Below are 12,629 nucleotides of genomic sequence, written 5' to 3'. Positions count from 1 at the left end.
ATCTTTTAAAATGACCACATCCATTACCAAATTATTCAACCAAATAACAGTGTGAGATGTTTCCATCCTTTTACACACACATATACTTCTGTGTATGTGTGATGACATTGTTTGACTCAAATAGGTAGATAGGAGGAATTTAGAAAGATAGAAATATATACGGGTACATATTTTGAAACTAATTTAAAAATCTTTTTAAGCCTCAATAATTAAAAAATAAAAACAAAAATATAAAAAAATAATATAAATAAAAATACATATGTAATACAAAAAACCAGTAAGGAGAGATTCAAAGTCGGGCTAGGCCGACCTATATGATACCCTACAAAAGTGTGAATAAGTCGAATATACATGGGAGCCACAGCCAAATCGACCGAATTCAATACTCAATTCCGTCGCACATTTCAAATTTAATCGAAATTGGACATATATAGCGTGATTGGTACACCAACTACCTAAAATCGTACGACAATATATATGGGAGCTACATACATATGTCCAAATCTGAACCGATTTCAATATAATTTGGCATACTCTTTTCTAGATCTAATTTTGTCACACATTCCAAATTTCATTAAAATTGGAGATATATAGAGTGATTTATGCACCAAAATCCAAATACCAAAATCAGGCGAATATATATGGGAGCTATATCCAAATCTGAACCGATTTTAATATAATTTGGCACATTTCCAAATCTTCCAGACCTAATACCGTCACACATTTCAAAATTCATCAAAATTGAACATATGTAGCGTGATTGGTGCACCAAATACCTAAAATCAGGAGAAAATATATATATGGGAGCCATATCCAAAGCTGAACCAATTTCATTATAATTTAACATACTTTACATTTCAAATGTCATTAAAATTGGGTATATATATAGCGTGAATGGTGCACCAAATACCTAAAACCGATCGAAAATATGGGAGCTATATCCAAATCTGAACCGATTTTAATCAAAATAAATGGCTTTCGTCCTTTGGCCAAAGAAATGATCTTTCCCAATTTTTATTTGAATCGGACAATAAATGGGACCTGTACTTTGATTATAATAAAACATGGTCCGACGGATAAAAAAAATATAAAGAATGGTCTATCCTAAAAATATAAAACTCAAACTAAATTTATACAAACAATTGTTAAAGCTCTTCTGTCTGAAAGGATTTAAAAATATGTCTGTCCAAAGCTTTGTCTTTAAAAATCACAACGGTTTTCTATCCTCTTAAATTATTCACCAATTAATGCAATTTTTTACAAATCATAAACTTAACAAATATTTTTATTCTTCTTCTTCATTTTTTTTCATGTGCCCAACTATTCCCTGTTTACTCATCTTTCACCGACAACAACAATGTCATCAACATCGTCTTCATATCAACAGTTACTGTGATGTCTTCCAAAAATGTCGTGAAGTTGATCCTTCTGGTCCTTTGGCGACATTGCGAAAATTGTTGCTGTCCGAAGAAAGCATTGCAACATTCAAAAAATGGATACAACACAACTGGTATACCGTGGCTTTGGCTGTTGTGGGTGTATTTGTGCTATTGGTAAGTAAAGATGAAAATCTTTAAAAAATAACGCTAAAATCTACTAAAATCTCAAGCCAAGTAAAACTATTGGCAAACTGATTTGTTTGCGAATGGTTGGAAGAAGAATTGCAAAAATAGAAAAGATTTTTCATTTGTCTATTTGACGGGAGATTTGTTACCAATGATGGTTTGTATGGGATATATTGCAATATTTATGACTTGTTCTTAAAATGATTCTTAATATAAGAAGAAATAATTAAAAATACATGATACGTGTAGTACTGGGTTCATCAACCGTAACCATTGCAACATCTGTGGTTATGTAACACAACATTGTGAGAGTAATTCTCATTCGATTTAATCCCCTTGTAAGCAGGGTTTTTAGTTCACCAGCAGTTGAATTAGCATTCTGACAATTTCATAAATCTATATTTTTGCATAATTTGTGCAATTATTAATTTTAAGGTTACTGTGGCATACAGTACTTTTCATTTCAATAATTTTACTACGTCTCGCCGTACCTATTTATTAATTAAATTGTCAAACTTAAATTGATAGAATGTCAAATAAAACCATCCAAACAATAAATTTATTTGTTTCATATTCCTGCGCCTGGTTTCAAATATTTCATATATATTTTAATTGACGTTTGTTGCCTTTATATTTTTCATTTTATACTTTCCTATCACCAAAAACAGAACTTGGATTTACGACATTTATGACAATAGATTTTGCAAACCAAAAATCCAACCAAATACGAGATGGATTTCCATCTTTGCATTCGATCGATTTTTGTGTCCTCCTGTTATGTTTACTTAATGTAGACAGGCGGACGGACAGTCAATCTCCCGAAAGTTCAAGTGGTCATCACTTTAATGCAATGTCTTCCAAAGAGTATCTTGTTCACTGACAAAAGTAGCTGAAAAAATGGTAGACAACAACATGGTATCAAAATAGTCGTGTAGATATAGATAAGGCAAACAAACAATAGAGATTTATTTTTGAGATTTAAATGGATTCGAATTTTGCACAACTTAAATTTATTGCAAATATGCAAAATTTAAGGGGTCGAATATGGATAGCAACTCAACAGTAGTTGCGTTGCCAGAAGAGAAAGTCATGCAAAAAGAACATTTCAGTCAAATTCAATCATTATCAGTGTTTTGAACCTTCAGCTATTAATTTAATTTTAAACAAGTGAGAAAAGCGTTAAGTTCGGTCGGGCCGAACTTTTTATACCCTCCACCACAAATTTCAGCCATTTCGGTGGATTAATGTGGCCACATCCTTCAAAATACCGAAAATCGGAAGGTACCGTTCTATGGGGGCTATATGATGGCGTGGATCTATACCTAAAAATTTCTGGGGGAAAGTTTTATACCCCCAACGAAGACTAAATACCAAATTTGAGCCATCTCGGTGTGATAATGAGCCCAAAACCTTCAAAATTCCGAAAATCAGGAGATATCGTCCTATGGGGGCTATATCAAAACGTGGACCTATATAAACACTTTACGGTGGAAATGTTTCTTAGCCTCTGGAAACACAAAATACAAAGTTACAACCGATTCTGTTGTCAAATGGGACTAATACATTCAAAATATATTAAAATGACGCGTACTTTATATGGGGCGTTATATGGGGGCTATACCAAAACGTGGACCTATATAAACCAACTTTGATAGGAACGTTTTTTGGCCTCTTGAGACACAAAATACCAATTTACAACCAATTCGGTGGTAAAATGGGACACATATCTTAAAAATTCCTTAAAACGACGACGCGTCATTTTGTATGGGGGCTACACGAAAGCGTGGACCTACATAGCCCGCTTTCAATACCAAAAGTCCTACGTGCATATAATAGATTTTCCCAAAATTTAATCCATCTACGTCAATCCGTTCGGACGCTAGAATGATTTCCACAGACAGACAGACGGACGGACATGGCTATATCGATGCACGCTGATCAAGAATATATATAGTTTGTGGGGTCTACAATGATTGTTTCGAGTAGTTACAAACGTAGTGACAAACTTAATATACCCCCATCCTATGGTGAAGGGTATAAAAGTATACATTTTAATGCGGAAATAGAAAATTCTATTACTAAATTTGCTGTGCGCAACGCAATTGATTCGATTCGAGCATTATAAAGAAAACCAAGTCGCATGTAACGTATGGAAAAAGATGAACAAAAAAAAATTAAAAAAAGTTAAGTTTCAGTGTTTTATTTATAAATGCACTTAAAACTAGAAGATAATTTGTCGCTTAGCCTCAATAAGTATATTCTTCTTCATGATGGGATTTCTCAAATAAAACGCTTGTCGTAATTTTTAATTTAAATGCCAGCATTTTATTTGCATCATGAGGAAGAATATACTTTTTGAGGCTAAGCGAAAAATTATTTGCTAGCTAGAAAAGTGGCAAAGTATCATTTTAAATAAAACAAAGTAATTTTTTTTTAAATTTAAAAATTTAATTTTTTTCCAAAATTAAAAGAAATACTCCTTGGGTTTAAAAAAAACTCATATAACTCTTATAAAAACTCCCATATCAAAATCATTTCCATTTGTGAAAAAATATATTTTATATGGGAAACGGTATGGAAACAAGTAAAAAAGTATCAGTCGGCTTTTCCGACAGAGATATACCCTCAGCCTGTGTAGATTGAAAAGTTTTTTTTTTCAAAAAAAAAAACCAGTAAGGAAAGGATCATTGTCGGGCGGGTCCGACTATATTATACCCTGCACCACTGTGAATATGTAAAATATAAATCGGAGTTATATCCAGATATTAACCGATTTCGATATAATTTGGCACATTTATTTCCAAACCGAATTCAGTCACACATTCCAAATTTCATCGAAATCGGAAATATATAGCGTGTTTGGTACAGAAAATACGTGAAATCGGGCGAAAATATATATGGGAGCTATATCCAAATCTGAACCGATTTTCACCAATTTTCAGCTGAATCGGACAAAAAATGCGATCTGTACGTTGCGAACAAAAATATATGGACGGACGGACAGACGGACGGACATGCATAAATGCACTCAGAAAGTGATTACATGTATATCCCCAAAAGAACTGCGGGTCTATTTCGTTTCCTTTTGTATGTTACATACAAATGCACAAAGACATAATACTCCTTACCACAGTGTGGTGTAGGGTATAAAAATATGTATTTATGGGGGTTTTCAAAATGTTGGGCATATGAACCGACAAAAGTATGAATAGGATTAAAGCTCGAAAATTTGCGGGGATATCGATAGATAGAGCTTTTTTATCACACTAGCCTACGAAAAACATAAATTCGCTGTAAAAATGGTCACTAGGAAAACATTAGCCACACAAACATTTTGAACATTTTGTGTGGCTGGTACCCAGACAGACAGGACCCAAATTTGAACATAAACTAAGTTTCGACAATATTTAGAGATCGCGTGTACCATTGTAGCGAAAATTTTCGAATTTTTGTGAGGGAGGTACCGGAAGTAGTGGACCTATATGCACCACCTTCGAATTTCATCTAATATTAGAAAAAATATTACGATATCCAAAGTGTGGACGAACGCAGTATCCGATTCGAGCCACTACATATGGTGCCATAGGGATTTTTTACAACTTTCGGGCTGTTTTCTCAAGAAGTATGGACTTGCCCCTGAAAAAAAACTTTTACTGTCGTAAGTTGCTTCAACAAAAACCAAAGTGATTCGACAGCAGGTCTTAAAGTGAATTTATCCAAAATATTGTGTGGGAGGTACCCCAAAGAGTGGACAAATATAGTCCATATTCAAACCTGATCTATAACTGGTAGATATATTAGGATGTGTAAAGTATGGACCGAATCGGTAACTCCCATCACGAGTTATCGTGCGCACAATTTTTACGAAGATTTTTGACCTTTTTTGATGGAGGTACCTGAAGGAGTGGACCGACATGGCTTATCTTCGAACTTAAACTAAGTTTGCACAATATATTACGAATGCCACATTTTGGACCAAATCGGCAGATGCGTTCGAGAGTTATCATGCGCTTTTGTACCATTCAGGTTATTTTCTCAAGAAGTAGGGACTTGGCCCTGATGAAACTTATACCGTCCATATTCGAACTTAAACTAAGTTTGGAAAAAATATTACGAAAACCTAATTTTGGACCGAATCGGTTGATCTGTTCGACAGTTATCGTGCGCTCCAGCCAGCCAGACAGACAGACATGGCTAAGTCAACTCCAAATCGTCTGAAACACATGTCGTCCATACTTGGGGTCTTAAACCATTATTTCGATGAGGCACATTTTGCCCGTATGAAAGGGTATATACCCCACGGTGATCTTGAATCAAATGTAAATGGAAGGTGCTCACACCTGAGAAGTTTTTGCGGATTCTAAAACTACAATGTTCATAGATCGGTTTCCAAGCAAAATCGCAAAAACCTAAACAACCCCTAAAAAGTCAACTTGAATCGCGATTTATTAAAAAAGCGCTCCGGCGATTTTTTTGTTTTTTTACTTTTCTCATCTATGAACATTGTAGTTTCAGAATCCGCAAAAACTTCCCAGGTGTAATCACCTTCCATTTAAATTTGATTCAAGAGCACCGTGACCCTCGTTAGCATAAATGCTGAGGGTATAAAAAACGCATTTTTACCCATGTAATTTCAAAAAAAAATGTTAAACGGACGGAACGGGACGGGTACAAAGGTATATATGGACTGAAAGAAGACACTCTCGGGCATCACTATGTTGAAACGGAAGATTGTTCCAAGCTATACCCTAAAAGTTCTAGTCCACCGAATTCGGAATTTCGCTAAAATTTAATAGCTGAGGAAAAATAAAATAGCTAAATTCGTGTAAACGCTACGGTTATTTATTGAAACTGTTCTTAAAGACAACAATGCTACCTACCTACCAAAAAAACAATGAACAAAATAAGCAACTACTGCTTCTGCGAAAAAAAAAACAATATTTCTGAAGATTTTAGGGTCAATACTTTTAGCACTGGCCCTACCTGCCAAGAATTACCCTAATACCGTATATAGTTGCCGAGAAATATATGTTTTTCTAGAAACTTGGAAAAACTTAATAGAAAAAAAGGCGTGCCCCATCCCATAACATTCAATCTTTCAGCCAATTTTTGTGGTTTCTTAGTTTCGGTATGATTACAAATTCGATATATAAATTAGAAATCTGCCGTGACAAATAATTGGTGATTCTCTACCTCATTTTTTGAGTTTCCGACAAAAATCGGTAAACTTAAAACGTAAAATTATAAGCATTTTCATTTTACCGATTTTTGTCGGTAACTCAATAATTAGTTGGAGAATCACACTACTGAGCTATATCACGAAAACAAGAGCTGAAAATAACTCGTCAAGCCAACTTTTTCATTTTGTTCACCGGTGTTATTCTTCTTTCCAACTTCCCAGTGAAGAAGAATTTATCCAGTCGTTACATTGAAATCGTTTTCCATAAAATCCCATTTGGTATATGCATACCTACATACTTTTAAAGACGATACACTGTTCTTGGGATCCCACACTGACATGACCTACCGGGTTTCAGGATACGTATTCGACTCTCAGAGCCTCAAACCATTTTATAAGCTATTAATATAACCGTATCTCTTGATTAGAAGTTATATAATATAAGTTCAAGCAATTCATTCAGCTCTTTGTCTAGCGATCTATTTTGACCAATGAACGGAAACAAACAAAACGATTCCCGTACCAATCACACAAAGCCACAAATTTTTCAGCTTCTCTGAATCGTTTCAATTTAAAAATATGAAAACTGTACGATTGCTGAAATATACTTCGGCTATGGTTTGCCGAGTTGTTTCATTCACCACCCAAACAAAAAGAATTTTTCGCAAACGTTTGCTGTGCGTTATGGTCAATGACACACACACATGTGAGTGCTTAACAACCCCAGTAGGAAATTGAATCTGCGATGACACTTTCATCAACGAAAAATTTCAAAATTGTCTTTAAACAAAACGGTGTCACCAAATTTGTCACGCTTCCATGTGCGATGTGTGACATTCTGAACGAAAATGTCTTCTATCGTCCATGACAACTTCGCTTACCTTGTCGCTCAACTTATCGTGCACGAGTTTTGCGACATTTGTGTGAAAATGTCGTCGATGATCGCAAAGGGCTGTCGTCGAACCGTTTTCAATGGATTGAAGACAACTTTGAAGACACATAGCAGACAACTACCAACTGGGACCCTATAAGTTAGCATCAGCATACCACAGTGAATTTTATCAACCACCAAAGTTATTTGATTTATTCACATGTGTTTAGTACTATTCCGTTTTCTATCTGATCTTGTGGAGTTGAGTACTTTTCGTTTTGTTCGCACTCACGAATGTAAACAAAACGAAACTAAACATGGAGCTCTGCCAACGTGGGTTTTGTTTCGCTTTGTATTATTCCTGTGGAAAATACGAAACGAAACGATTGGAAATGTTATTTAAAGTATTTTTACGTAGGCTGACACCCATCTTTTTTCAAAATTCTATTTATGTACGTTGAATCATTTCTACTTTTTTCCAACCCTTTTATGATATTGTAACACTACGTGATGAACACTTTGTTTTAGATTCCCAATAACTTTTATTTGGTTTCTTCATAATTGTATTCGACGACGCTGTAAAATAATTTTTTAATATATTTTCTCAATTTTATTTTTAAAAGTTTATGAAATTAGCCACAATTCTACTACAGGAAGAATATGAAAAACAATTAGCCAAAATTAATTCGGCAGCAGCTGGTAGTAAGTTTTAATATTGTGCAACGTATTGTACATATGTGGCAAAAACCTAAATTATCTTACTGTAGTTTGGCTAAACGAAAAGAAATTATGTTAAGCTTTAACGCTAAACAAGAAACACTTTAAAAATTCACTCATTTAATATGGCTAGAGAAATATCATTCATTTCCATTTTGTCCCAGAGCATTGAAATATTTCCTAAAAGAACAAATTTTTAAGGATTCCATAGATATTTGTGTTGTTTATTCAATGCAAAAATTTCAATTAATTACCCATAGAACTAATGTAAATCACTATCACCTTATTCTTGACATGATGAACTCGGTTTTCAGCTTTCAATTTTTTCAGCGTACCCCAAAAAATTTTTCAAACAATTGGTTTGTTCCAGTACTGCAAGAATCTACTAATTTTTAAAATTTTTTTCGATAACATAAAGGAAAAAATGTTATCGTAGTAAAAAGTAGTAGCTTCTTGCAGGTTCTGGAACAGAGCAAATAACAAACTTGTTCAGTAAAAAAAAGTTATCGAAGAAACCTATTATTTTCATTTAGTGGCCATTATTATTGTTACATCAAAACCTTATAAATTATTGCTATTTTTTACAGCCTAATATTCTACAATAATCTCAACTAATAAATTTCCATATGCCCTTTCTCCGCTTCTATTTTTTTCAGATCCTGAGCACGAAACTTCTGACGAAACGATCAAATCTAAAACTGAAATCGGTGACAATAATTCACAGCGCAACCACCGAAACTGTACGTCTGCCCGACGACAACAACGGCGTAATTGTTCACACGGCCGTTCGGACAAAGGTTCCGTTCAAAAAGAAGGTGAGAGGCGAGCGAACAGCAGCCAATGGTAAAGCTGGCAAAACAACGACAACAACAGGAGGAGGTGCAGTAGGAAATGGAGGAGGTGGTGGTGGAGTTACAAAGGCAAGTAAGGTTATCAACAAAACCTCGCATGGACATGGTCGTATTACTAAAGTTGCAGCAGCAGCCGCTGCCACTGGCAGCTCTGCAACTGCAGCCGTGGCAACAACCACAACTGGCACCGCTAATGATGCCAAGAAACCACCACGTGGCAAAAAGAATCGCATCTCTGGTAGCCAAACTAAAACAGCTCAAAATGTCATCAATACTGTGATCAGTGCCGAAAAAGCAGCCAGTGCTGCCGAAAATCTTAAGAAATCCAAAAAGAAGAAGCACAGCAAAGAGATAATTGATTATTCCACACGCACCACAGGTGGTCTAAGTTCCGCAAATAATCACACCAACACCTTTGGTAAGGTACAAAAGTGGTTACTCGAATCCCCAATTGTGGCACAGCCTCTCTCGCACATTGAACACTCATCAAAGGTAAAGAATGTCATGAGTAAATCCCAAAGCACCCCTGAGCGATTGGTTCAAAAGACTCCCACCAAAAGTAAGAGCATGGGTAATTTGTCCAATGAGAAGGTCAAACTGCAAGTGGTGTACAAGCCACCTTTCAAATTTGCTTTGCGTCTCTCGAAGAACACCAAAGTCAAGACCCATGTCGTTGGCAATCCAACCAATACAAAATTCAAACGTCATTCCCGCACTGACAACAAACGGGCCAGTGGCACACATCAAATGGATGCTGGTAATGGAAATGGCACTGGTAGTGGAGGCGCTGCCAGATCTTTGGGAGAAAAAACCAAGAGAGCTGCTCTTTTGCTGCGCTCCAACAATGATGAGGACAATCAAATTCTAACCTTAAATGAACCCAACTATGAAACCTTAAATCCCAAAACAGCTCCATCACGGGTGGAGAATCCGTTCTATGAAAACCTTAAATTCATACAATCTACAAACAACGAGAAACGTCTAAGTGACCCAGCTGTAAATGAAAGATCAGGAGAAAGATCCACTAGTAACAGCGCCTCCTCAAGCATGGTTAAGCGTTCATCTAGCAAATCAAATTTAGATAACCAACCTTCAACCTCACAAACACAACATTTCCAGAGATCATCTAGCTCTAGTAATCCCTTTGCTGTGGATAACCAGCGTTCATCGCGCAAGCTCAGTGATAGCAATGCTGATAATTTGAGTCGCAACTTTGGTAGCACACAGAATCTGATAAACAATAGTCAACATAATTTAAGCAAAACCAAGAAACGCAGTAGTCTTAATCTCAAGTCTAGTGTGGCCAAGAATGGCAAAGATCCTCCCGGTGGCGGTCTACAACCAGCCAAACGTAGTAATTCAAATATGAATCTAAGAAGGGAGTCCATGGACAACGCCAAACTGACACAGGTCAGCAGTAAGAGTGGGCTTAGTGTGCAGCCGCCACAGCAGAGTCATGGAGGCCCTGTGCCACTGAGGCGTAGCATAAGCTCCACACCAGGCCACCCTAATCAAATGCCGGGCAATGCCTTGGCCAAATCATCTTCCTCCTCGTCCACACCAGCCGCCTGTATAGCTGGCACCGCATCCCAGCAATTGCCATCATACAATGCTCAACGTTCGTCGCGAGCTAGTTTTAGTAATATACCACGAGCTAGTCTTAGTTTGCTTAATACGGCGGCAGCAGCTGGCAACAACACGGCCTCAATAGCCTCCTCCAGCTGTTCGTCTGCCAGTGCGGGTAGTAGTAATTCTCCGGCCAATCTGAACAATAGTTTTAATTTTAATCCAGCCATAGTAACACAAGCCTCCGAGCATAGACGCAGCCGCACAAGCTTGCCACCACCACCGGTTGTCAGTGCCCCCCTACCGCCGGGCCATCAACGTTCCAATTCGGTAAGACAACATACCCACAACTATCATCCACCACCACTGCCTGCTGCGGCCTTGACGTCCGCTTCCACCTGCTCCTCCACCACCAACTCCAACTCTACAAATGCGATCAGCCACCACAATTCCAAAACTCATGCCGCCGCCACAGAATTGACTTCAGACTTGGAGGTAATGGTCTCCGACATAGAAAATTTGGTTAGTTAGTCAAAAATCTATGGAGTTCGTCAAAAGATGCGTTCCCTTAAGGAGCGTATGAATGGGTACTTACAAGACGGACACTAAATGTTGAGCATTTTGATACAACGGTCTTTTCGATATTTTTTTTACTCTACAAAGCAAGGAAATGCCGCCTCACTGCCCTCGTGTTTATTTAGAATTTCTTTATATTTCCGTTTCTCTAGAATGGATATTTGTATTTCTTTCAATTTGGGAACAGCTATTTTTAAGGCCGTTTTAACTGAAAATCAAATGGTATTAACAAAATGATATTAAACAAATAACCACACGAACAACAACAACAACAAACGGTAATACACACTAACAAACTACAGATTTCGATAATTGTCATTAGATTGAAAATCTGTGAATTTTTTATAAACAAAATAAACAAAGAAACAAATGGAAGACTTTCCCCTCAAAATCCATCCATTACCATACATATCTAAATATTTTAAATTATTTGTTTTCAAAAAATGTTGAATTGGCCATTGAGAGATGATGTTGATGTTTTTTCGAAGTGCAGAGATCCTACAGAAAAATATAATCTCTGAACAAATATTCAAAAGCTAAATCAGAGCAGATTACAGCCATTACCATGTCATTTACAGATAACAGACATAGGGTCGGTCAACATTATTTGTTTCCTTTTGTTATTGGATGGATTTCAAAACGCAAAATAAACAAACTTGGGGGACTTTAAGATATAATTGTAATATTAAAAATTAATTCTGAGAAGGTCCTTCTTAAAATGCAATGATTAATTTTATCGTTAAGTTAAGCCGAGCACTATAAATCTATTTGAAAAATCCAATCAACAACAAAAGAACTCTTATAATAATGAGGGTTAGGAAGACATGACCAGTAATTCGCTAGATAACACTTATCTATGTTCCCCAGTAAGAGTCAATAGCCTCGCAGAAACAAACCACGAGGAGAGTGTATTACTTTTGTCCTCCTTTTTTCTTTCCAATGTATTTAATTCCCTTCGACTTACAGTGTTGCTTTAGTTAGGCATGGAATATCGGTATTCCCCACGTTTGAATAAGGTAGGTAACAAGTGTTGTTTAGGGCACCTCTCGGATCGGCCCGAAATTTTTACCATAGTTAGCCCTTAGGACCCTGATTCCAACGATATATAATTTTCCGGGGGAAGTCCATATTTCCGAGATATGGGTCTTGACATTTCGGAAATTTCGTACTTTAACACCTATAGGTTGTTTATTGGGCTGAAATTTTTACCATAGGTAGCCCTTGGGACCCTGAACACACCGATATATAATTTTCCGGGGGGAAGTCCATACTTGACATTTCGGAGATTTCGTACTTGTAACGCC

The 12,629-nt window shown here is 36.6% G+C and overlaps 1 protein-coding gene across 1 annotated transcript in view; it reads left to right on the top strand.

Moving 5' to 3' along the window:
• The window catches only part of Kul (Kuzbanian-like), a 614,198-nt gene extending 602,629 nt beyond the window's left edge, over positions 1-11,569 (top strand). Inside the window, exons 12-13 of the mRNA XM_073962521.1 lie at positions 1,388-1,553; positions 8,989-11,569. Of these exons, the coding sequence (XP_073818622.1) occupies positions 1,388-1,553; positions 8,989-11,280 (2,458 nt within the window). The 3' untranslated portion in view covers positions 11,281-11,569. The remainder of the gene's footprint in view (positions 1-1,387; positions 1,554-8,988) is intronic.
• The last annotated feature ends 1,060 nt before the right edge of the window (positions 11,570-12,629 follow it).

This window comes from Musca autumnalis, unplaced genomic scaffold (genome assembly GCF_047663935.1).
Source record: "Musca autumnalis isolate F117 unplaced genomic scaffold, ASM4766393v1 scaffold_1, whole genome shotgun sequence".
Classification (NCBI taxonomy): domain Eukaryota; kingdom Metazoa; phylum Arthropoda; class Insecta; order Diptera; family Muscidae; genus Musca; species Musca autumnalis.
This window is presented reverse-complemented; position numbering and strand designations above follow the sequence as displayed.